The sequence below is a fragment of the Aulostomus chinensis genome, chromosome 3, assembly GCF_037954235.1.
Source record: "Aulostomus chinensis isolate RoL2024-O1b breed Wild chromosome 3, RoL_Achi_v1.0, whole genome shotgun sequence".
Classification (NCBI taxonomy): domain Eukaryota; kingdom Metazoa; phylum Chordata; class Actinopteri; order Syngnathiformes; family Aulostomidae; genus Aulostomus; species Aulostomus chinensis.
In genome coordinates, this window is record NC_141322.1 from 31550223 (window position 1) to 31575120 (window position 24898).

The 24898-nt window shown below is 49.7% G+C and overlaps 2 protein-coding genes and 1 long non-coding RNA gene across 5 annotated transcripts in view; 2 read left to right on the top strand and 1 right to left on the bottom strand.

Annotated features, from left to right (window-relative positions):
• The window catches only part of pik3c2b (phosphatidylinositol-4-phosphate 3-kinase, catalytic subunit type 2 beta), a 34631-nt gene extending 20916 nt beyond the window's left edge, over positions 1-13715 (top strand). For all 3 annotated transcript variants that reach the window (XM_086200440.1, XM_086200438.1, XM_086200439.1), the window contains exons 12-33: positions 1852-1974; positions 3071-3238; positions 3875-3989; positions 4088-4230; positions 4891-5079; positions 5154-5247; positions 5546-5640; positions 5767-5947; positions 6049-6156; positions 6629-6721; positions 6805-6934; positions 7341-7477; positions 7943-8112; positions 8294-8450; positions 8742-8851; positions 8975-9170; positions 9276-9400; positions 9510-9627; positions 10977-11052; positions 12170-12276; positions 12704-12832; positions 12913-13715. In XM_086200440.1, the coding sequence (XP_086056566.1) occupies positions 1852-1974; positions 3071-3238; positions 3875-3989; positions 4088-4230; positions 4891-5079; positions 5154-5247; positions 5546-5640; positions 5767-5947; positions 6049-6156; positions 6629-6721; positions 6805-6934; positions 7341-7477; positions 7943-8112; positions 8294-8450; positions 8742-8851; positions 8975-9170; positions 9276-9400; positions 9510-9627; positions 10977-11052; positions 12170-12276; positions 12704-12832; positions 12913-13104 (2956 nt within the window). In that variant the 3' untranslated portion in view covers positions 13105-13715. The remainder of the gene's footprint in view (positions 1-1851; positions 1975-3070; positions 3239-3874; positions 3990-4087; positions 4231-4890; positions 5080-5153; positions 5248-5545; positions 5641-5766; positions 5948-6048; positions 6157-6628; positions 6722-6804; positions 6935-7340; positions 7478-7942; positions 8113-8293; positions 8451-8741; positions 8852-8974; positions 9171-9275; positions 9401-9509; positions 9628-10976; positions 11053-12169; positions 12277-12703; positions 12833-12912) is intronic.
• On the bottom strand, positions 10904-13705 carry LOC147268669 (uncharacterized). The gene is made up of 4 exons (XR_015112210.1): positions 12964-13705; positions 12670-12819; positions 12464-12579; positions 10904-12227 (listed from the first exon to the last, which is right to left on the bottom strand). It is a non-coding gene; the product is annotated as an uncharacterized LOC147268669 (long non-coding RNA).
• A 3548-nt stretch (positions 13716-17263) lies between the features above and the next one.
• Positions 17264-23531, top strand: ppp1r15b (protein phosphatase 1, regulatory subunit 15B). Its single transcript, XM_086200442.1, has 2 exons — positions 17264-19983; positions 21404-23531. Exons 1-2 carry the CDS (start codon positions 18091-18093, stop codon positions 21614-21616), a joined length of 2106 nt encoding a protein of 701 aa, XP_086056568.1. The 5' UTR covers positions 17264-18090; the 3' UTR covers positions 21617-23531.
• The last annotated feature ends 1367 nt before the right edge of the window (positions 23532-24898 follow it).

Here is a 24898-nt window from a genome sequence, read left to right on the forward strand (position 1 = left end):
TCACTCTCACACTCACTCACACTCACTCACACACACTCACTCTCACACTCACTCTCACACACACACGTAATCACACTCACTCTCACACACACTCACTCTCACACTCACTCTCACACACACTCACTCTCACTCTCACCCACACTCACTCACTCTCACACACACTCACTCTCTCACACACACACACACACGTAATCACACTCACTCTCACGCACACTCACTCTCTCACACACACACACACACGTAATCACACTCACTCTCACGCACACTCACTCTCATACTCACTCTCACACACACACACCCGTAATCACACTCACTCACACACACTCACTCTCATACTCACTCTCACACACACACTCACTCACACACACTCTCATACTCACTCTCACACACACACACACGTAATCACACTCACTCTCACACACACTCACACTCTAACACACACCTTGTATATTCAGAATCAACAATGCTGCACAAACTGACGTTTTGAAGGGTAAAATAAAGCCTCTGAGGTCCCGTCTGAATGTAGAAACATTTTCTTTGATAACTTCAACATTTTGTCATTTAGTCTGCATCTGTTTTTCTCGTTCATTTTCAGCCAATAACCTCTGTTTCTCTGAGACGGTGGTGTAAAGTTTTTCTATGTAAATCAGTGAAATGAATATCACGTCTTTATCCCACTGAGGCAGAGGAATTCCCATTGTGGGGATGACATCACTAAAGTTGGAGGCAGTTGTTCTCTTGTCTTGACACTCAGAAAAATCAAACATGATAAATATTATCTGGAGATTTTTGTTGTTGATGATGTGAGCAGATACCCCCCCCCCCCCCAGCACCAGGATGGAGGTGGTGGAGCATCCGTTAGCGTGATAGTTCAGCCTTCATTCTCATTGTCGTCTCATCCTGAAATAGCAAAGCTGACCAGCAGAGTCTGGTTGTTATGGATTAACTTGATCCAGAATGGCAAAAAGGGAGAGAACCATCGTTCTTGCAAGTGTTCTCATGAGAACGGCTCATGGTTCGGCAGCTGGACTCATCAGAACCGCCTCCTGGAGCAGTGGGTGAGGGAATCCTCCCCATGCTGCTTTTATAGCGTTGTAAAAGTGGTGATTGTCGTGTCATTGGATTTAGTTAATTACTCACAAAACCTCAGCTGTTTTATCAGTAAAGATGATGATGTGATGGTAATCAGTTACCTGGACATCAGTGGGGCTCTGATGCAGCCGTGGCTTGGGGTTCTCTCACATTTCTAGCTGTGAAACTGACGTTGGTCCTCACAGTGATAGATAACTGCTGTGCGGGGGGGATTGTATTCTGACAAAAGGCTGACTGCCTGGGAACCAGGGTTGACCCCTGACCTCTTAGAGGAGGCGGAGTTGGCTGTTTCGCATGCTGTCTGGCAGCAACATGCAGTTTTGAGAACGCAGCAGTAAACAGGAGCTGAGTTCTGATGTTCACGCGTCACAAAAGCCAAACAGGCCAACCTACTGGTTGACTCAAAAAATACCTTCCCTTTTGAAATGCTGCGATGACACTCGTCCCAGTGACCGTCCACGCCAACATTCATGTGTGTGGAGTTGTTTTTAGCTGACATTTATATCACCTACACATTGATGTCACATTTCAGCAACTGAAACTAACAAATATTTGGCTCGGAAAGGAACACACCAACTTTTTGGGAAACGGTCTCATCGCCCATCCAGACAAGGCGATGGAGACCCCTCCCTCTGGAACTGAGGCTGATGATAGTCAGCTTAGCATAATGACTGGTAGTGGGTGGGAAGGGTCTATAGTCTAAGAACGCCTGACATCAGAGCGACATCACATCCAGGTCTGTGTTTTGTGTTTTGTTAGTTACGAGGGCTTCTTCCTGTCCTGCTCACTGACTCATGGAGGGGTGGAGCTCTGCGCACCACAGCACACCAGCAAACAGTCAGTCAGCAAATACCTGTTCCATCTGGTAGTGTGGGACCAGAGGTAAGCATCCACACCTGTAGACTCCTGCTCCCTCCACACCTGTAGACTCCTGCTCCCTCCGCACCTGTAGACTCCTGCTCCCTCCGCACCTGTAGACTCCTGCTCCCTCCGCACCTGTAGACTCCTGCTCCCTCCGCACCTGTAGACTCCTGCTCCCTCCGCACCTGTAGACTCCTGCTCCCTCCGCACCTGTAGACTCCTGCTCCCTCCGCACCTGTAGACTCCTGCTCCCTCCGCACCTGTAGACTCCTGCTCCCTCCGCACCTGTAGACTCCTGCTCCCTCCGCACCTGTAGACTCCTGCTCCCTCCGCACCTGTAGACTCCTGCTCCCTCCGCACCTGTAGACTCCTGCTCCCTCCACACCAGTAGACTATAGACCTGTAGACTCCTGCTCCCTCCGCACCTGTAGACTATAGACCTGTAGACTCCTGCTCCCTCCGCACCTGTAGACTCCTGCTCCCTCCGCACCTGTAGACTCCTGCTCCCTCCACACCTGTAGACTATAGACCTGTAGACTCCTGCTCCCTCCGCACCTGTAGACTCCTGCTCCCTCCGCACCTGTAGACTCCTGCTCCCTCCACACCAGTAGACTATAGACCTGTAGACTCCTGCTCCCTCCGCACCTGTAGACTATAGACCTGTAGACTCCTGCTCCCTCCGCACCTGTAGACTCCTGCTCCCTCCGCACCTGTAGACTATAGACCTGTAGACTCCTGCTCCCTCCGCACCCGTAGACTCCTGCTCCCTCCACACCTGTAGACTATAGACCTGTAGACTCCTGCTCCCTCCGCACCTGTAGACTCCTGCTCCCTCCGCACCTGTAGACTCCTGCTCCCTCCGCACCTGTAGACTCCTGCTCCCTCCACACCTGTAGACCGTCATCATCTATGTTGTATGACATCATCTGAGCCGTCAGCCTCATCATCTTGTCTCCTCTTCTTCTGTGGTACTTAAGTGGTTAAGGATTCATACCCACTTCTATTCATTTCCTCATATCCACCCAACAGTTGTGGAAACAAACATTCGCAGCATTTCCTGTAAAATCCATGAATGAGTTAAGAGCTTTGCTCCCTTTGCAACCTTACCTCTGTACAGGGTTTGCTTCCCAGTGCAGATCAACCAGCTGCCCAGAGAGTCCCAGCTGACTGTGACTCTGTACGCCAGCTCTCTGCCCCCCCCCGGTGGAACTGAGGAGAAGGGCAAGCAGCGCCGCAGCATTGAGGCGCTTGGCTGGGTCACCATGCCCCTGTTCAACTTCAGGCAGTGAGTTGCCGACACAGACTCACGGGGTCCTTTTGTTCTCATGTATATTCTGCTGTTTGTCCTCACAAGTGGGTTTCACGAGCTAAAATCTGCATTTGAAGCAACATGTTGCCTGGTGACATGAAGTATGAGTGAAAACAGCAGAAGGGAACTTTATGGATCTTTTTGAACAAAAACAGAGCTGCTGCTCTATATGATAAAGCTACAGTGTCATTATTACTGCGAAGGTGCTGACGGCTGAGCAACCGACCAAACGCAGCAGTTCAGTCAGAAGTTTGGGTTTTGTGTCCTTGATGATGAAGGACGTTCTCATCCGGACAAGAACAAGCAGTCAGCAGGATGGAAACGTAGCTGTCAGAACCTTGACGGTTTTGTTTACAAAACCATATTGAATATTAGCTTTGTTATATTTTTCTGCTCAGTGACTGTCAGGCTCTGTTACACTAACAGCCACAGTTGAGTCGATGATGTCACTTCCTCCAAAAAAGAAGTTAATTTCCTATCGGAGACAGCAGCAGGAAATGTGTGTTGACAGTAGATAACAGGTTCTACCTGTGTGTGTGTGTGTGTGTGTGTGTGTGTGTGTGTGTGTGTGTGTGTGTGTGTGTGTGTGTGTGTGTGTGTGTGTGTGTGTAGTGTGCTGACATGTGGAAGGAAGCTGCTGGGCCTGTGGCCTTCAACCCTGGGGAGGAGTGGAAACGCCCGCTCCAGCTCTCCCAACTTCAGCCAGCCAGACAGTGTGATCCTGCAGGTCCGACTCCATCACAGTGGAAAAGATCAGCAACTTTTCTGATGATCTGAAGTCTGTCGTCAAGCAAAAATTGACATTGTCGCCTGTCTGTCCCTCAGGTGGACTTCCCCACGTCCTCCTTCGAGGTTCGGTTCAATACTCCTTCTCCAGCAGACTTCTGCCCTCAGTACGATTTCACCAGACTGGATGCCATCAGTCAGATCCAGCTGCAGGACGTACTGCACAAGAAGGCCTTTTTCTGGTCAGACACACACACACACACACACACACACACACACACACACACACACACACACACACACACACACACACACACAGCTACTGCTGCTGACCCAAAGCATAGCCCAGCTTACGGTGCTTCATTTTGGTGCCCCTTCATAATTGTCAGAACCCAAGACGCTGAACCTTCTCCGCTCAGTCAACTGTCCTTAATTGCCTCCAGCATTCTAAAACGCTCATCAGGGGCAACAGACGCATCATGACATCTGCCTCAACATCAGTAGGGCGAATAACGCTTGACTCTGATGATGCAGCAGGCACTGGACAGCAAGCCTCCTCAGCTAAGGGTGGCTTGGAAAGTGGGTTTTTATTGCAACATGCAGTGAGAGCTTGAAAGCATTTGTGTGTTCAGGGGGCAACATGTCAGACCAGAGGAAACATCTGACAACCCACAGGACACAGCTGAAACCAGAGGGACGCCCCGTTTTTGACAACTTATGTGATCCAGTGCCAAACACATCAGTCTCTCTCTCTCTCTCTCTCTCTCTCTCTCTCTCTCTCTCTCTATTTGGGGAAACTTGTTCGGCTTCAGTCGGGCTTCAGGTCATCTGTTTTTTGGCTGCTAACTGTTAGCGGCTGCTGTTCACTGGACATGGTGTTGAGGGCTGGTCTTCCCGTGCAGGTTGACAGTGGAGGACAAGCGTCTGTTGTGGGAGAAGAAGGCGTTCTGTCAGTCCGAGAGCGCTGCGCTGCCTCTGGTTCTGGCCAGCGCCCCCTGCTGGCAGTGGGCCTGCTTGCCTGACATCTACGCCCTGCTGAAGCAGTGGGCCTGCCTGGGTCACCTGGATGCCTTGGGACTTCTCCACGCCTCGTACGTCTCCACCCACTGAACCACCCGTTTGAAGGATTGACCAGCAGGGTGACATCATGATGTGTGTGTTTCAGCTTCCCGGACCAGGAGCTGAGGAGGACTGCTGTCCAGTGGATGGACTCCATCTCCGACCCAGAGCTGCTGGACTTCCTGCCTCAGCTGGTCCAGGTCACATGACACACTTGTTTTTCATTTTCACAGTGGATTCAAACACTTGTGCCTGTTCACCTGCACCTGTAGCTCAGCATTTATGAAGACAGCAGTCAAACAGAGTATTTATACTCATCGCTGTATTGTCTTCAATCAGTATTACATCAACACTCTTCTGACCTCTGTTTTCTCTCCAACTCAACACGTTGATGCTTCTACTGACTGAAACCTTAACCTCTACTAACTGCTGATTACACCAGGTGAGCCTGGTGCGGCTCTCAGAGGAACTCGTCCTCATCCTGTCTCTCTGTCCCAGGCTCTGAAGTACGAGTGTTACCTGGACAGCTCCCTGGTTCGCTTCCTGCTCCGCAGAGCCATCGGAGACGTTCGCATCGCTCACTACCTCTTCTGGTGAGCTGCAGGCGGAGTTTCTGGAATTACAAACATTTAACAACGTTCTGATTAGATGTTTCATGAGAAATGCCTCACCATTTTATCGTAGTAGTGAGTTTGGTCCTGATGTCTTCTGTCTCTCAGGCTGCTGAAGGACAACCTGCAGGACAGCCAGTTCAGCGCTCGCTATCAGCACCTTCTGGCCGCCCTGCTCTGCTGCGTTGGGCGAGGTCTCCGTGAAGAGTTCGACCTTCAGTGCTGGCTCGTCTCCATCCTGGCTAAGGTGGCTCATAATGTCCGAGACGCCGCGCCGTCCAGCAGACAGGTGAGGAGACACCTGGACATTGCTACACACACTTTTCACCTCTGGACACACATCTTAAAAGTGTGTGTGTGTGTGTGTGTGTGTGTGTGTGTGTTTTGCAGTCTGTTCTCAGAGATGGTCTGGAGGAGATGAAGCAGTTCTTCTCAGTGAACAGCAGCTGTAGACTGCCTCTGAACCCGGCGCTGCTGGTCAGAGGCATCAACATCCATGTAAGAATAAACACACACACACACACACTTTACTGTCTTGCCTGCCATTGACTGTTGCTCCTCCACATCCACCAGAGCCCCGTACAGCCAGCACAGCTACGTTCTGCACCTCCACCCTGAAGCCATTCTTGCACCTTAAACATCCTGGTGTCTCATTGTACACTCGAAAATCACTGCTTCTACAAAATAAACCCTCATTCCAGTTTTACTGAAGGGAACTGAAGACTTCAGCAGGGCTAAAAAGACTCCAACATAACGAACCATGGGTTAATGCTCCTCCTCCTCCTCCGACTGTGAGGTGGGGCAGGCGCCCCAGAACAGCTGCCCTCAGGCTTTCCATAAATCTGCATGTTAACTTGAACACCAGGAGTAAAAATTTACGAGGCACATAATCACAACATTGTCAATGAACCTTCACTGTGGAGGCTTCCCTGTTGTTTGTGTATGAACCTCCATCGTCTGCCTCTTCCAGTCCTGCTCCTTCTTCAATTCCAACGCTGTTCCGCTCAAACTGTCCTTCCAAAACCTCGACCCCCTGGGAGACCACGTCAACGTCATCTTCAAGGTGGAAGACATTGTTTTTATGTCAAACCTTTAACCCACATTGAGGTCTGTGTCTTGACCTTTGACCTCCCTGTCTTGGTCCAGTCAGGGGACGACCTGCGGCAGGACATGCTGACCTTGCAGATCATCCGTATCATGAACAAGATCTGGATCCAAGAGGGCCTGGACATGAGGATGGTCATCTTCAAATGTTTCTCTACTGGCAGAGGACGAGGTGAGGACCGCTGTCTCTAAGGACCCACGTGGTCAGGAGGGGGCTGTCCTCCTGGAAAGGCGCCTCACCTGTTACATCCTCATCCAGCAGACAAATGTCTTTGCAATGGGTTAGATGGAGTCTGAATCCATGGAGCACAACGAATGTCCTCCCTTCTGGTGTGGGCGGGCTTAACTATGCTAGATGATTGACAGGTGGGTTGCTACCTCAGGTATGGTGGAGATGATTGACAGGTGTGTTGTTGCTTCAGGTATGGTGGAGATGATTGACAGGTGTGTTGTTGCCTCAGGTATGGTGGAGATGATTGACAGGTGTGTTGTTGCCTCAGGTATGGTGGAGATAATTGACAGGTGTGTTGTTGCCTCAGGTATGGTGGAGATGATTGACAGGTGTGTTGTTGCCTCAGGTATGGTGGAGATGATTCCTCAGGCCGACACTCTTAGGAAGATCCAGGTGGAACATGGAGTTACTGGGTCCTTCAAAGACCGGCCACTGGCTGACTGGCTGCAGAAACACAACCCCACTGACGAACAATACGACAAGGTACACACACCTCCACGCGCTCTGTAAACCTGGACACGTTCCGTCTGTTGGAGATTCTCCACTCAGTTGCACTTTGAAATGCTGAAAACCTGCTAGCAACTCAACTTCTAGCCTCTCCAATATATCAATACAACCTCTATGGTTTCTCCTCAGCGCTCCTCTCATAGCATAGCATACCAGCTTGTCTGGTAGCAACAACGTAGCATAGCTGGAGGCTAATGGTAACAGTGTTAGCAGGCTAATGTAGCAACAGTTTGGCAAATCGTAAATGTTGTTCCTCAGCAGCTCAAAGTAGATAGTTGTGGGGGAAGAATAACCGAGTCAGCGCAGACACGTTGGTTAGTTCTCACCTTCAGGAGCAGTTGAAGGGTTTAGACTCAGTTTTAAGTTTCGACATAGAACTTTGCTGAGGTTGAGTTTGGTAGAAGTACATAAAAGTACACACAAGTTGCTGTCTGCCTCCAGGCGGTAGAGAACTTCATCTACTCCTGTGCCGGCTGCTGTGTGGCCACCTACATCCTGGGAATCTGTGACCGCCACAATGACAACATCATGCTGAAGACCAGCGGTCACATGTTCCACATCGACTTCGGGAAGTTCCTTGGACACGCTCAGATGTTCGGCAACATCAAACGGTGGGTGATGATGTCATATTTAAGAACCAGCGCATACCCGTTTACATTAGTGTCATAAATCACGGAGGTGACAAGAAGCAATGATGCCAGTAACCACCGACACATCGAACCAGCCAGTCAATTGGTCAGTTAACCCACGTGACAGTTCATGACGCTGACGTGGGTCATGTAACTTCTGCAGGGACCGCGCCCCCTTCGTCTTCACCTCCGACATGGCGTACGTCATCAACGGAGGAGACAAGCCGTCTAGCCGCTTCCATGACTTTGTGGATCTTTGCTGTGAGGCTTACAACCTGATCAGGAAACACACACACTTGTTCCTCAACCTGCTAGGCCTGGTGGGTGTAACACACACACACACACACACACACACACACACCCAAAGGAGCTCATGCATATCACAGGGATGATGTCTGTCCATTATCTTGACATTCTACCTGTTGATGTGCATTTCTTTAGAACTGTAAAACTGTAGCTAACCTATCACACCTCTCATGTCTGTCGTCATGTTCTGGAGAGGCCGGACTGATAAATCCTCAATTCTCCGACAGGAAAGAAAGAGAATGTTATGGATAAAGAGCTTCAATATAATTTACCAGTTTGTCTTCAATCATGTGACTCGTCTGCAGATGTTGTCCTGTGGGATTCCTGAACTCTCCGATCTGGAGGACCTGAAGTACGTGTACGACGCCCTGAGGCCTCACGAGTCTGAGGCCGATGCCACCATGTACTTCACCAGGTAAACACAAAGGCTTGAAACGAATGCAGTAAAAGGAAAATACGTTATAGATCTGAATCTGTGTGTTTGTGTGTGTGTGTGTGTGTGTGTGTGTGTGTGTGTGTGTGTGTGTGTTGTGAGCAGGTTGATAGAGTCCAGTCTGGGCAGCGTCGCCACCAAACTCAACTTCTTCATCCACAATCTGGCTCAGATGAAATTCGCCTCATCAGAAGACCGACCCGTGCTTTCTTTCGCTCCGAGAGTTCACACGGCGAAGAGCGACGGCCTCATCAGGAACCTCTACATCTGCCGCCACGTCCGCACAGCCAGCAAAGGATACGTGAGTCCGGCCCTCAGCTGCCCTCTCAACTGAAAGAAGTGTTCCGTACCGCTGTCACGCTGAAAGGTCAGTCAGGGAATTGATGCAAATGTTTGTGTGTCTCAGACCTTTGTGGTGAAGGTGGAGCGTGAAGGCCAGCAGGAGGCGCTGCTGGTCCAGAGGACCTTTGAAGAGTTTCATGAACTTCACAGCAAACTGAGACTCATGTTCCCTTCATCCAAGCTGCCTAGGTAGACACACACACACACACACACACACACACACACACACACACACACACACGACTTGATGGGGGGGAGGTCTCTGTAAATTTATTTCTCCTCTCTGCCCCCCCTCCAGTTTCCCCAGCCGCTTTGTGATTGGTCGGTCCCGTGGGGAGGCCATGGCTGATAGGAGGAAAGATGAGCTGAATGGATACGTGTGGCATCTGATCCATGCTGCCCCGGAGGTCGCCCAGGTCTGTCATGCCCTCCCGACCTTTGACCTTTGTCAGTGTGCAGAATGATGACGAATCATGAGACAAGAAGAGCATCAGTTTTATACTTCACTCAACCAAACTGAAATCTCTGTGTTTTATATTTGAGGTGTAGAACATGGAAACACACATTTGTGTTTCTTCTGTATGGAGGAGAGAACTCCACCCAGTAGTGATGATGCTGCTCAGCTCAACCAATCACAGAGGGCTTGTAGAAGCTGATTCGTTACGTGATGTCAGATAAGTCCGATTACTGTGTTAGTCCAGCTCAAAAGGGAGCAAGCCAGTGAATTCCAGCTGATGGAGCATGAAAACACGTCCAGGTGTACAACAGGCTGCAGAGCCATGTTGTTGATGGACCCCCAGTGGTTCGGGTCACAGTGGGTAGAGTCGATCCAGACCCTGGAGCGGTCCCGCCCTGTTGCTGTGACATAAATTCCGACCAAATGTCAGGCTGTAGCGTTCAGCTCAGTGATGATGTAAGCGCCCTCAGGCTGGCAGGGGAGGGGGGCCTGAGGACGACTGATCAGTCTCAGGGACGTGTTGTGGTCCTGTCATGGACGAGCAGCTGCTGGATCTGGATCAGGTTCTGGAGCTGGATCAGTCCTGCCAGCGTGTCTCTGGTGTCTCTTAAACTCTGTTTTATCTGCTGAGTTTCATTTTCACTCAGACGTTTCTTAGAAATGCCGATATCATATCAGAGTTCAAAACACACACACGCACACACACAGGACCGGGTGGGTGGGACCTCGTCTGCTGTATCAGGTCGTTCCAGTTTTAGAAACTTGGCAGGACAGACAGTTTTACCACTGTTTACTCTCCTCGGTCTGACGATTGAAGGGTTTGTTGCCAGAAGTGAGTTTTATACTTCAGCTTTACGGAGCCTTTCAGACCTAAAACACCCCGATGCAGACCTGAGTTCTTCTGAAAAAGCCAGACCTCATTTTCACCGTCCACCTCTGTTTCCCCTTTGCCGAGGCAGCCTTGCCTTCACCCAACCGTTGGGAAATGTTTTGAAAAATCAACAATGTCAGCAGCTCATGTTTTCTGAACTTCCTCTTGAGCAGCTTCCATCCCGTTCACCCCTCTTTGTCCCCTAAGGGTTGATATGCATCATCCCGAGTGATCGATCAATCGATTTGAAGGCTTTTTCTGATTTTGAAAACAAAAACAAAACAAAAAACAAAGCAAAACTAGTAAAAAATAAAAAGGCAAATTCAAAGATAAATTCCAACAACTTTACTTCATCTGTGAAGTAAATACAGTCAGATGTTTATATCGAGACAGTAGCACCAAATAACTGTGTGTGTGTGTGTGTGTGTGTGTTGCAGTGTGAACTGGTCTACACTTTCTTCCATCTGCTGCCCAGAGACGAGAGACCAGGACCAACCAGCAGCAAACCAGCTGGTACGTTGGTGTGTCTTTAGACCTGAAACTGGAAGTGAAAGCTCTCCTGTATTTGTCGGTGTACTGAGAATAATTCTGCTAATAATAATTCAAGTGTTACTTCACCCTGAAAGAGTATTTTGCATCCCAAGTACTCCCTAATAGGAGTTTTGAGCTCTTTAAGATGTTTTTCCCCTCCTTCATCACTTCTTAGTGACTCCAGAGTGCAGAAAGAACCAGCTCCGTATATTTAGCTTGAAGCTAACGGAGCCTGACGGCAAACAGCAGCTAAACTGTCCAGAAACTCTCCAGGATGTTGCTTGGTGTCAACCAGTTCTTCTTAATCCAGCCAAAATTTTGACATGAACCAGGTTCAAATGACACTCCCGTGTTAACAGCAGTGTCTAACAAGCATCACCTGATCAACGTCTTAATGAGCCACGATCAGGTCCATATGTGGGGGTGCTGGTCTTAGTCATGCTCTTTTAGTTCCTTGTAGTTTTTTGCAGCACTCATGTGACCTGTAAGTCAGCGGAACACGTTTATGATGCCGGTGCAGCTTCAGCGAGTCTGATAAACCCTCCTCTAAGGTCAGAGTCCTGCTTTATTAGCCTGTAGCTTGTAAACAGGCACATGATGAAATATTGTAGAAGAAACTCATGCAAACGCTCTCAGTTACAACCAGGACAAGAGTCGGACGACTGACGCCCATGTGAACAGTCAGTGGAAGGAAAATCACACTCTTTGGAGTGCTTTAACCTCCTGCCACATCCTCAGAAACACACACCTCAGATGATGAACAGCTAGTCAAAGTACACACACACACACACACACACCCTGTCAGGGGTTAAAGTGCAGCTGAGTTGTGGAGCCTCAGCTCTTCTGCTGGGAAGAGTCCATGTGTTCAGTTGTTCCACGAGTCCGACCTTAAAATGAGTTGGAAGAACCGATAATGGGTGACTATCACCTATCATTTCTGTTGATCGATGACTGGCAAGGCCAACTGGTCGCTGTTCAAGTCCATGTCATTGAGCAGGTGGGACCTGATCTCCCCAGAAACTGATCTGATCTCCAGTCAGTAAAGTTCTGTCTGCATGTTCATATTTTTGTGTGCGTTTGTGTGTTTGTTTGTGGGCAGAAATCTCTTGGGCTCCAGCTTCAGGAAAGGAGCTCGGCGAGGTCAAGCTCTCCATCTCCTACAAGAACGACAAACTCTTCATCATGGTCATGCACATCCGAGGACTGGTCAGTGTGTGCGTGTGCGTGCGTGCGTGTGCGTGCGTGTCAGGCCTTGGTTTGAGGTTGTGGCAATGCCACGTCTCTGGAAAAATCCACCGAATCCTCATTTTTTGGGGTTTAATTCATCTGAGAGTGTGTGTGTGTACTTGGTTTTTGTTATCTTGTGGAGACCTTTTCTGATGTAAACACTCACCTTATCAGGACCCTAGTCCTCTTGGGGACCAAAGACTGGTCCTGATGCAGCAGAACTTCATTCATGAACACCTGGTCAAAGGTGGAGTGAAGGTGGAACCTGCAGTCAGTTTGAGGCTGAGGCGAGGATTGAGATTAGGGCTTGGGTTAGGATGTTCACATGAATGGAAGTCAATGGAATGTCCTAATAAGGATAGCTATGCAAACCTGTGTGTGTGCATGCATGTGTATGTGCGTGCAGCAGCCGCTCCAGGACGGGACAGACCCGGACCCCTACGTGAAGCTCTACCTTCTTCCAGACCCGCAGAAGACCAGCAAGAGGAAGACCAAGGCGGCGCGGCGCACCTGTAACCCCACCTACAACGAGATGGTACAGCTGATGTCACTGTCAGTGTTTGACTGCATCCTCAAGAACTCTTTGATTGACAGCTCTCTGGTTTGGTTCTGCAGCTGGTTTATGAGAGGATCCCTCAGGGGGACCTGAACCAGAGGGTGATCCACCTGCGGGTTCTGGGAGATGGGGCCTTCTGGGACAACACCCTGCTGGGAGAGACCTTCATTCCTCTGAAGAGGCTGGTTCCTGGGCAGCACTGGGTGGACTGGCACCAACTGGGCACCAGTGGTTCAGACTCTGCCCACTGAGGGACACCCCTGTGCTGGGCGGAGCAGAAACTAGTGAGTGCCTGAAGCGGTTCTCCTCAGGAAGACAGAAGAAAAAAGGGACCTTCCTTCAGAGTAAAAGCCGTGTGGCTGATCCTCCTGTGTGAGGGATTTTATTTTGAAGCTGCAGCAGTTTCACCGTGGTGATGTCATCACTACTGCGTTCATCTAGAGGGGTCGATGCGAATCGCCTCACACCACCAGGTTCATCTAATTTATGGCTTAAAAAAGGAAAGTTTTAATGAATGGAAGAATTATTTTTGTGAAGTGATCAAATGAAGGCTCCAGTGTTGAAGTTTCAGGTGATGACTACAGTCAACTAAGAGTTAATAAGTTATACTAACTTACCAGGAAGGCAGGATCAGTACTGGTATCAGCAGGTGTCAGTACTGGTGTCAGTAGTGGTATCAGCAGGTGTCAGTACTGGTGTCAGTAGTGGTATCAGCAGGTGTCAGTACTGGTATCAGCAGGTGTCAGTACTGGTGTCAGCACTGGTATCAGCAGGTGTCAGTACTGGTGTCAGCACTGGTATCAGCAGGTGTCAGTACTGGTGTCAGCACTGGTATCAGCAGGTGTCAGTACTGGTACCAGCAGGTGTCAGTACTGGTACCAGCAGGTGTCAGTACTGGTATCAGTTCTGGTATCAGTACTGGTATCAGTTCTGGTATCAGTACTGGTGTCAGTACTGGTGTCAGCACTGGTATCAGCAGGTGTCAGTACTGGTACCAGCAGGTGTCAGTACTGTTGTCAGTACTGGTATCAGCAGGTGTCAGTACTGGTGTCAGCACTGGTATCAGCAGGTGTCAGTACTGGTGTCAGCACTGGTATCAGCAGGTGTCAGTACTGGTATCAGTTCTGGTATCAGTACTGGTGTCAGTACTGGTGTCAGCACTGGTATCAGCAGGTGTCAGTACTGGTACCAGCAGGTGTCAGTACTGGTGTCAGCACTGGTATCAGCAGGTGTCAGTATTGGTATCAGCAGGTGTCAGTACTGGTGTCAGTACTGGTATCAGCAGGTGTCAGTACTGGTGTCAGCACTGGTATCAGCAGGTGTCAGTACTGGTGTCAGCACTGGTATCAGCAGGTGTCAGTACTGGTACCAGCAGGTGTCAGTACTGGTGTCAGCACTGGTATCAGCAGGTGTCAGTACTGGTATCAGCAGGTGTCAGTACTGGTGTCAGTACTGGTATCAGCAGGTGTCAGTACTGGTGTCAGCACTGGTATCAGCAGGTGTCAGTACTGGTGTCAGCACTGGTATCAGCAGGTGTCAGTACTGGTACCAGCAGGTGTCAGTACTGGTATCAGTTCTGGTATCAGTACTGGTGTCAGTACTGGTGTCAGCACTGGTACCAGCAGGTGTCAGTACTGGTACCAGCAGGTGTCAGTACTGGTATCAGTTCTGGTATCAGTAGTGGTGTCAGTACTGGTGTCAGCACTGGTATCAGCAGGTGTCAGTACTGGTACCAGCAGGTGTCAGTACTGGTGTCAGTACTGGTATCAGCAGGTGTCAGTACTGGTATCAGCAGGTGTCAGTACTGGTGTCAGTACTGGTATCAGCAGGTGTCAGTACTGGTATCAGCAGGTGTCAGTACTGGTGTCAGAGCTCTTTTTAGCAGGTTGGACAGGCAGAAAGGAAGAAGTGGGAGGGGCCAGGCCTCTTCCCTCACATCCTGGAAGTGATTCATTTTGATTTTCTTCCCTTTGCTTCTAATTTGACTTCTGTTTGGGGAGTGGCTGAGAATTTTGTCGGGATTATTTCTTTTGTCATGTTGTAAAGGACCTGAAATGTATTTTTAAAGTTTGAAGAGAAGCAACGTGGGTGAAAAGGGAAGTGAAAACTAACAGATTTTTCATGCAGCACAGAGGCGCAGATGCAGAGTTCAGATTCCTCAATGCTCCTCCTTGAACCATCTTCATCAACCAGCTTTAGTTTCCTCTTCCTGTGGGATAAAACCGACAAGATACTGCATGATGTGACACAAGAAAACCCCTGTGGCCGGTATTGTGGACGTATTTTCTGGGACTTTTCCAGACCGCATCAAGGAAATCTTTAGCTTTGTTGCCTCTGGAGTGCGGCAGCGCAGATCAAATCACACAAACTTGCACTTGAATTTCTAACAGGAGAGCGACTGAACGGTGGAGTTGGGCGGTGCAGCGGCGTCAGGCTGTGCTGAGATGTTGTGCTGCACAAACCAGATCTTTGAACCACTGAGGAGGAGAGCAGATTGTTGAGGGGTCGTCATTGCAACAACTGGCTTTTATTTTTTTGGCTTTTCATTTTCTTCTCAGCATCGTGACTTGTGACTGAAGCGACGTGGAAATGATTGGTTTCTCCATCTCATTCCTTGATTTTTTTCTTAATCCCCTTTTCTGTGCGATGGTGTACTGTTTGGGAAAGTTTGTGGCCGTTTTTAGCTGCAAGTCTGGGTTCCTGACAATCCAGCTTGCTGTGAAGGTGGAAGCTTTGTCTTCTCGGGTTGTTTTTTTGCGCTGTAGACGAGACAGAGTGGAGGCTGAACCTGCAGGAAGCAAAAGTGCTCTGACCTTTTCTGTCCATGACTCTTCAAAGATGTGAAACGTGTCAAAGCTCATGATGATTTCTGAAGCACTAACCCGGCAGAATTCTGGATTCTACTTATCTTGTCTTCCGGCCCTGTTGTCATCTGCAGCTGAAGGTTCGTCACTTGAGTTTAAAAATGTCCAGAACTCGCTGATGTCTTTGTTTGTGTTTCATGTCTGGAGAACACAACCTTAAATTTCACAGGACACAGTTTGACTCTGGGAACCCAAGAAGCTTTTCAGAAGAGTTGGTTGCTCCACCTAGAAAAACCTTTCAGAAAGGATTAAAGGTGAAAGGAAGAGAAAAGAAAGTGACTGACGACGACGTTGAAAACTGATGACAATTTTCAGTGCTGTTCAAAGTATTTGCACCAGCCTATGTAGCGATTTCATTTATGCTACCTGTGTAGAGAAACTGAGGGCGGAACGTTCGCCAGCTGGCAGAAAATGGCCAACTGTTATCAGTCGTACTTGGAAAAACCCTGCAGCATCTTTGCACCAGCTGAATAACGGAGTTTACACTGCCGGCACTGGTGCAGCACAGCCTCACTGCTGGGCATCAGCTTCCATCCGTGTTGTTGGAGTTCCTCTCAGTTCCAGAGGGGGGAGACAAACGTCAGGCACTCAGCTTTAAATACACGTTTTACGCGAAATTCTCCATTTTTTTCATTTGATTATCAGTAGAAACTGGAAGTGACGATCCTGAGCTGCAGCTGACAGGAGGAGAGGTGTTATGTGCAGTGAAGGCCGTGAGTTTGATTCCTGCCGCCGGTGACACACTGAGACAACAGGGACAGAATGTAAGTTCAAAATGAACTGATCTTTGTACTGTAAATATTGAAGTGAACAAAAATGTGATTCATTCTCCGTCTGACTCACCATTCTGATTTAGATTCAAACGTAGAACGAAGCTGTTTTATTAATGCATAACTTTCATTTTGGAACATGTTTTCTATTATTTGCACTACAAAATAAACTTGAACTGAAAAACTATAAGTGTGTTTTCCCCCCCAGGGGTTTGTTTACTGCCTGGTTGTGGACCAGCTGGAACATCTTCACTGCCGAACCACAAGCTCTTTAATTATGTCGACACAAAAATAAGCAAATGCTTCCTCTTTACTCCCCCTGAGGTTCACTCTCAAATGTCCCTGAATTCTCCATTAAATATAAAACTTTTTATGCTGCAGTTTTAAAATGTTATGCAGTTTACTACGGTACTTTTGATTACTAATGAAGGACAAACTCATCCAAACACCGGCCTGGGTTTGATTTCATCATTTCTGCCTGATTTTTCTTCCCAGATGGATTTATTTTACTTTTCTGAGACTGAAAAAATAAAGCTGACAGATGTCACGCCTGTGGATTTCATCTCCTTGTGACCCCTCAGATTAGGAGCCAAGAGGTGTATTCTTCTACTTTAAAATGTTGAAAGAAATAAAAAATGTCTCATTATGTGCCCTTTGTTGTTCTTATCCTGCCATCAGTACGTTAACGTTTCCTGGCTTAAATAAAGATGAAATAAATACGAGAGTGAGATGAGGGTGTTCCCTCCCCTCCACCCTGGCCCCCGGATAAACGGCTGCAAGCTGGGACACGTGGCAGCGGAGCGGACGTGCAGCCGGAGACCTTCAGTTATATAACGGCAGCGGCTTTCACGCTTCCCGGGCTCCAGGAACATAGCAACGGTCCCTAGCGGCGGGTTTCACGCACACCAGCGGATGCAGACGGTCCCTAAAGTTTCTGATGAAATCTCTAACGGAAGCGACGCGCGTTTGAATTTTACTCCAGAAGTGAAACCCGAGTAGCCCTGATACCTGCGAGGAGAGACAGTCCTTTGGAGTGGCGACGAGGCCGACAGACGGTGTTTGTGGATCAAACATTTTGATGTTATCGTCGTTTCCCGGTTCATTAACCGTCGGGTTAGCCGCTGCTAAGCTAACCTGCCAACACCAGCAGTCGCCGCTAAGCTAACCTGCTAACACCAGCAGCCACTGTCTTTTGGACCTCGTCAGAAATGGCTCGTTTTCCCTCCAGTGGGTCGGAACCGTCCTCGCCGGGTGTGTTTGTTCTTCCTCTGGACTCCAGCCGCGCTAATGTGATGAATCTCCTTACCAGGAAGAAGTCAAACCACCATTCTCAGCCGAACTTCGCGGAGCTTAACGGGGTCACGGGCGGTATTTCCAGGGTTCCCTCCTGTCGGGGCTGTCGGTACACGAACCAGGCAGAATAAAGACTGTGTCCGGCTGGAGGATCCACCGCGGTCGGGTGGCGTGTTGCCCGAACGGTCCGTAGTCTTGACAGCTGTCGGGTTAGCGGCTAATGTGCTAACTATCCATTTCCTGGAATTGACTTTAGCTTGAATTTGTTGATGTCACTTAATTCCCGTTCCGCATTTTGGAGCTGAAAACAATGTTAAGAAATAATTGCAACGAGAGACTTTTTCTGGGCGGGCAGAGCTCGTCCTCTCCGCCCGGTCTCGGAGTCGCCTCTCCCAGGCTTGAGAGCCAGGAAAACACGGGGATCGGCCTGCTGTCTGGGGTTTTCAGGCCTTCTCGCTCATTCTGTCAGAAATGTGTCTCCTCGTTAACCCGGAACGCGGACTTTCCTGACATTCTAGCTGATAATCAAACGGAGCTTGTACAACATATGGAGAACCTGCTGCGAACTAAACACAAGGCGTCTCATGTGACCTACCTACGGTGTCAGCAGCCCAGGAGAGGGGTCACGCTGTCCTGGATGACTGCTGACTCTCTGAGGGAAACTGGGATTTACCCCCAGAGTAAAATGGGATATGCCAAAGCTGTCTTAAGTTGTGTTGGTCTGAGCTTGTTGTCTGGTCAGGATATCCACCCAGCAGGTGAGAAGGGTTGGGTCCAGGCCGTGAGCTCCTCTAGAGCGGCTGGTGCAGGTAAAAGCTTGAGCTGGCGGGACGACTTCTTTGGAGGGGAGCCCAGGCTTCTGAAATGTCCGTTTTCAGAATTGCGTTGGAATGAAGGGAGGATGGTGTCAGCCTGCCTTTGTCCACAACAACCAGTGGCTGTGACTAATGTTCCCGATACTGAAACAACTGGTGTGTTTGTCCTGAGCAGCAGCACCGAGTTGACACTGGGAGAAAACACTGGACCGACTCGCCACAAAGAGGAGCCGGCCAACAATGGATGCCTTCAAATAGTCGAGAACACAGAGGGGTCCACACCAGACCACCAGCTCAGAGTCAGTAGCCACGCAAGCAGTTCAGGAGCTGCCGCTGCCTGTGGTGAAGTCGCCCTTCTGGTGCCGGAACAGGACAGTGGTTACTCCAGTCTGGAGGAGGAGCACCTGCAGATCTGCCACCTGTACGTGGTGAAGGCCTTGAGTGAAGAGCAGCGGGCGACGGAATCGTCTGGAAACCGATCTGCAGTTCAGGCTGAGATGGAGGAAGATGCCTCTGAGGAGGCAGAGTCTTCATCAGTAGATGAAGAAGATGACGAGGAGGGGACTTCCTCTCTGAGGGTTCAGTCTGCAGAGGTGACAGAGCTCAACCCCCACTGCCGGAACAAAGCCATCGCCTTCATCATGGGCTGCCCCTGCAGCGACGACGAGGACAGCAGCCAGTTGGACAGGGAGTCCAGTGATGATGATGATGAAGGTGACGACGGTTTTGACAGCGAGGGTTTATCAGACCCATCTGACTCATCGGATGAAGATGATGAAGACGACGAAGAAGACTCAGACTCGGACTTGGACAGCTTGGTTGTCTTGGAGAGAGAGCGCCTGTGGAACTCCTTGTCCCGGAGTCAGGACCCGTACAATCCTCAGAACTTCACGGCCCAGCTACACACAGGCAGCACGCCGCCCAGGACCATCCCCACCCCTTCACCTCCATCCTCCACCCAGTCCACCCCTTCCTCCTCCCCTGATGTCACCCCTCTCCCCCTGTCCTCCCTTGTGCTCTTCCAGTCCCTCTCCTCCTCTTCTCCCCCCAGCCATGACATCTGGGATGACTCGACTTCTGCCAGCGAGGTGGATGAAGCGGAGAGCCTCCATCTGCTGAGCTCCTTCAGCTCCTCAGACCCCTACAGCCTCTTTAACTTCCAGGCCTCACTCAGGACTAAAGAGCCCATTGAGGCTGCGCCACGGGCCAAACCCATGGCCAGGAAAGCTTCCCAGGCCCCCCCTCGCCCCCCCCATCCTAAGGCAGCAGCATCACCACCCAAGTACAGGAGGGAGGAGGCCGAGGAGCGATTCGACAGTGGCTTCTGTGAACCAGGGCCCCCGTCCGGGTCTTCCACCACAAAGAGCTCCAGCAGCGCCACCAAAAAGGTCAGTGTGGTTGGTCGTTCCCCTCTGAACTCCAGCAGACTTCTGCTTGTCACGGCTCTGGAAAACTTACCGGAGCTGCAAGCATCTCCACAGCGTTTGCCTGCTGCTATTGCAGTGGCTCACGCATGTGTTATCATTGACTAATGTTACAGGCAAATGCAGAAAGTTGCTGGTTGCAGCTGTAAAATGTATTTTTGTGTGATGGAAAGTCACGGCGCTTGATGAGAGGCAACACAACAAACTCTAGTTTATCGCACGCCGCCGAGGGTTTAGGACACGGCTTCATGTCACATGCCACAATTGTGTCAAAGGTCGACCCGGAGCAGAGCAGCATCTTCCTGAGTGAACCAGGAAGTAGAGAACAATGGAAGAGTGAGAAATAGAATCAGAACCTCAACTCGCTTCTGGCTCGCTGATCCTGGAACAGGTTCAAATACAACAGTGGATCAGCTAGAGACTTGGGAGCCGTGATGTAATGAACATGCAGATATCAGCAACACGCAAGGCCAAGCATGGCCACGCTTCTGTCTCCGTCTGTTCTGAGTCCAGATGATTAAATCCTAGTCTGACACTGAGGATGAATAAATTTACCATTCATGTATTTCCTTTCATCGTGTTTGAGGAGAATATCAAGCCATTTGTTGGTAGTAGGTGATGGGAGCTGAGCAGCACGCTGGTCAACGGACAGCCAGAGGTGCAGAGACACCAGAACAGCTGGGCTGCTCTCACTGTCTGCAGCTCTGTCGCCCCCCTGTGGCTCCAAAGAGAACTGCAGCATTTGCTGTAGATGGGAGCAGTTCCCCCGTCACTCCCGGCTATTTTAGAACAACCACTGGTGTCCTGAGTCCTGCTGGGAAAACACTTTAACTTCCTTTTATTGTCTTTCGTAATGCAGAATACGGGATTTTTTTGATATGAGAAACTGATTTGGCTGATAGTTGATATTTTCTGTATAAAAACAAGTTTTTATTTGAGATTCACATTTGTTCGTACAAACATTGTGAATTCAAGATGGCAGGGTTGTTCTTTAGCTCCAGCACTGATGGAGAAGGAGACCTGGACGTTCTGGACATCAGCAGCTTCTCCTGAGATGGTGAGCCAGGCTGGGGGGACATGCCAGGTCCAAAGGTTTCTGTATAATCCCTTTTATCAAGAAGACCCTTGAAAGCACATGTTTTTGTGTACATTTTAGGTCCTCCGGTGCACCAAACATTCATCCTAAATGTAGCTGAGTGATATCAGAATCTCCGGCGTGCATCTTAGCTCTGGTTCGGTGCTCCGTCCTGTCAGGAGCTGTGGGTCTTCACACAGAAACAAGCGTGTCACCGTCAGCCGAACAGCAATGTAGCGGCATGGAACTTCCTGTAGTTGTTGAATGTCATTTTGGCGGTGATGTCAGCTGACCCGTTGATCTGCACAGGTTCGCTTCTGCGATGACGTAGAGGAGTTCTTTACCAGCTCCGGTGAGGAAGAGGAGGACCGGCGGGGCCCGTGGGAGGAGCTGGCCCGGGACCGTTGTCGTTTCCTGCGACGCTGCCAGGAAGTGGAGGACAGCATCGCCTACTGCCTGCAGCCGCCGCACCGCAGCCTGGTGTACCGCCGCCTCATGGATGCAGAGGCTGGCGGGTCGTAACTGGAGGACAAGGCCTGCTGGTGATGAGGCTGCTCGTCTCCGTGAACTTGTGTGTTTCTCCTCTAATGAACCTGGTTCAGGACGACTTGGGGACTCGTGTAGACGACGGCGTGAGCGATGGTGGTTGAAGGGCTCGCCGCAGTGTCACTATAGGGGTGGCGGTCAGAGATGAGAAGAGACCCTTCTCAGGTCTAAGACTTTGTCAGTAACTTCTCAGCAACATTTAACTTCTGCTGGTATTTAACCTTCACTTTCACCTCCTCAGGCCTCTAACGACGCTTCGGCCCACCAGAGCCGTGCCACTAAACACCTGCGATTTGGTTCAGTCCTCCATTCTTTATCACGTTTATATTTTACTCTCTTCGTGTGGTCACAAGTCAGGACCAGCAGCTTCATAATTCAGGAAAAGTCCATTTTTGCTTTAAAACGAATCAGTTTTCCAGACCGTTGGAGCTCCAGCTGAATCACATGAAGTGTCAACCGTTTGTGTTGAGCAGCAGCAGCGACGCCGTCGAGGATTCAGGGGATTCGCAAGTTTGCAGCGGAGGTTTTGTCCTCTCTCAAGCCAAAGATGCGCCGCGTGAGTGTTGCAGTGTAGCTGCTTGATTTGATTTGCATGAATTGATGTCACTGATGTAGGAAAGGCCTCGCCTAGGATCAATACGGGCAGTATTCTGTTGATCAGTCTGATCAGGGTCATTGATGCTGTGGTATTAAAACAAATGTCCCTTTAATGTCTCACCACTGAGCTGCTGGACCACGTGAACGCCCAGCAGACTCGTCTCGCGTTCACGCCGGGTGACTGGAAAACGCGCCGAGTGGAATGCTTGCAGCATCATCACTCCATCTTGTGGTAGCGGTTAGCTTTGTGCTCAGCGCTGAGGATCAATCAGTGCCATTGATCACATCAGAAAACCTGAGTTAAGTTGAGAACTCAAAATTGCAAGGCAGCGTACGTCACTTGTGTTCTGACTCGTTTCCATCACTCCCTTCATATTCATAAAAGCTGCAGTAACAGAAGTTCACCCACTAATGACCTTTACTTCATTGTCAAAGCTTTAATTTGGTAATTATAGTGTTAAAACTCCAAATCAGAAATTTGAAAATGAGCCGAACAAAAGCTGAAGTGTGGGTTTGTAGCCGGAGGGGCAGCACAGTGGCCTTGAAGTTTGACGTTTGCTCAACTTGTTTGCAGAGCCGGATCCTGAACTACAGCCATAAGTTACCAGATTACTGTGTTGTCATGAGTCGGAATCAAACCGGCGAGGTTTGAAGCTTCACGTCATTCACTTTTGTTTATAGCTACAAATTCATAATCATTGAATACGTATCTGAAACGTACATTGAAGTTTGTGATGACAAACTTGATTCCCCAGGATGGACTCGCTCAGCTCCTGAAGGCCCTGGTTGAACAGTATTGATTAGCAGTGTGAGGGATTGACCTGGAGGCGCCGGTCCACGGCGCCGCCTCCTCTCACCGGGAGCTGATCACTGACTCGGCCGTGTGTCAGTGAGAAACACAACATGGCCGCTGCCTTTTCCTGTTTTTCAGCAGCACGCACGCCTCCTCGTCCTCAGCACTGAATGTTCCAGGTTTGATTCTGGCTGTCAGATAAATCTGTTTATGTTCAGTTCAACAGGAAGTAAACCGGTGCCCTCGCTGCCACGGCGAGGCGGGCCAGCCCTCGTACGGGGCGATAACAGTGTTGGAGACGTGGTTCTGGGACTGATGGGACAGCAGGGTTGAATTAAAACTGTCACGATGTCCTGGAGAGGCAGAGGAACGAGGCCTCTGGTCTCATTCGGAGCTAAAGGGGTTTTATTTTTCTAGTTTCAGCTGTTGTTGGTAACCTGATTTCTCATTTCCAAACTACTCAGTATCAAATAAATTAATACGTAATTATCACGGCGTCACTTCTCTTCTTCCTCTACAGGAACTCGTGGAGGAGCAGCACCACTTTAGTATGATCACATGTTTCACACGGATGCAGCAAGCCTCCTCAGATCAGTGGATCTAGAGAGGAGCGGCGTGAGCGAGATCCCTGGGTCACATGACCTGGACACTACTTTAGAAGAACCGTTCTGTCGTGGTTGTTTCTTGAGCAAATGGTGAAAACCTGCATTAACAGGTTCATAGGAAAAAATGGACAACTGTGACGCCTGCTTTTGGCGCCCCCTTGTGATCGGGAGCGGCTCTCCACCCAGGTGAGTACCCAGAGGAGAAAACGTCTCATGTCACGGCTGCTGAGAGTCTACGTGGTGGAGCCGGAAGCGGAAGCATCTTCCATGTCAAAAGAGTTCAAACTCGCGAGTGACTTCATTTCCTCATCAGTTGATTTTGTCTCGTTGAGTCAGAACGTGGCTGCGGTGACGGCGAAGCCTGAGGCCTTTCTGATTGGTCAGTAATGATCAGCTGCCCATCGTCGACGAGTTGAATAATCTGTGTACTACACACGCGAATACTAAATACTTCCTGTTTCCAGTACTCCAATGTGCGTGCAGCTGTTCGCGTTACATCTTTCTCATGTATTCGATGTTTGTGAGTTTTATCATTCATCCAAGTGAAACCGGAACTGCGGGACGCCAGGTGGGAACCAGTCAGAAAGACTCGATGAACTCGGACTTAAGGCTCCACAGCTGTCACCGCGACAGGTACCGCCAGGATCCAGCAGGGGGCAGTGTGGCCCCGTGCAAAGAGCAGCTCCTGGGGCTAAAGTAAATGTCAGTGTGTGTATACAACGCACACACATATATGTACATAAATGTATCTACATATGAATATAATCCTCACGGTGGCCCCCAGCAAGAAGGTTGTGGGTGGAGCAGTGGTCCTCCCTGTGGCCCCCCATCAAGAAGGTTGTGGGTGGAGCAGTGGTCCTCACTGCCGCCCCCCAGCAAGAAGGTTGTGGGTGGAGCCCCGGCTGCAGCACGGGGTCTTTCTGGGTGAGTCTCCATGTTCTCCCTGTTCCTGCTGGGTTCTCTCTGGTACTCCAGCTTCCTCCACAGTCCAAAGACATCAAGAGGGACCAGGTTAATCCAGACTCTAAATTGACCGTAGGCGTGGCTGGGAGAGCCAATGGTTGTCTGTCTCTATGTGTTGGCCCTGCCATGGACTGGTGACCTGTCCAGGGGGAAGGCTGCTGGGATAGGCTCCACCCCCACCACCCTCAACAGGAGAAGAGGGATGGATATATGTATGTGTGTGTGTGTGTGTATGTATGTGTATATATATGTGTATGTGTGTATATATATGTGTGTGTATATATTTGTATATATATGTGT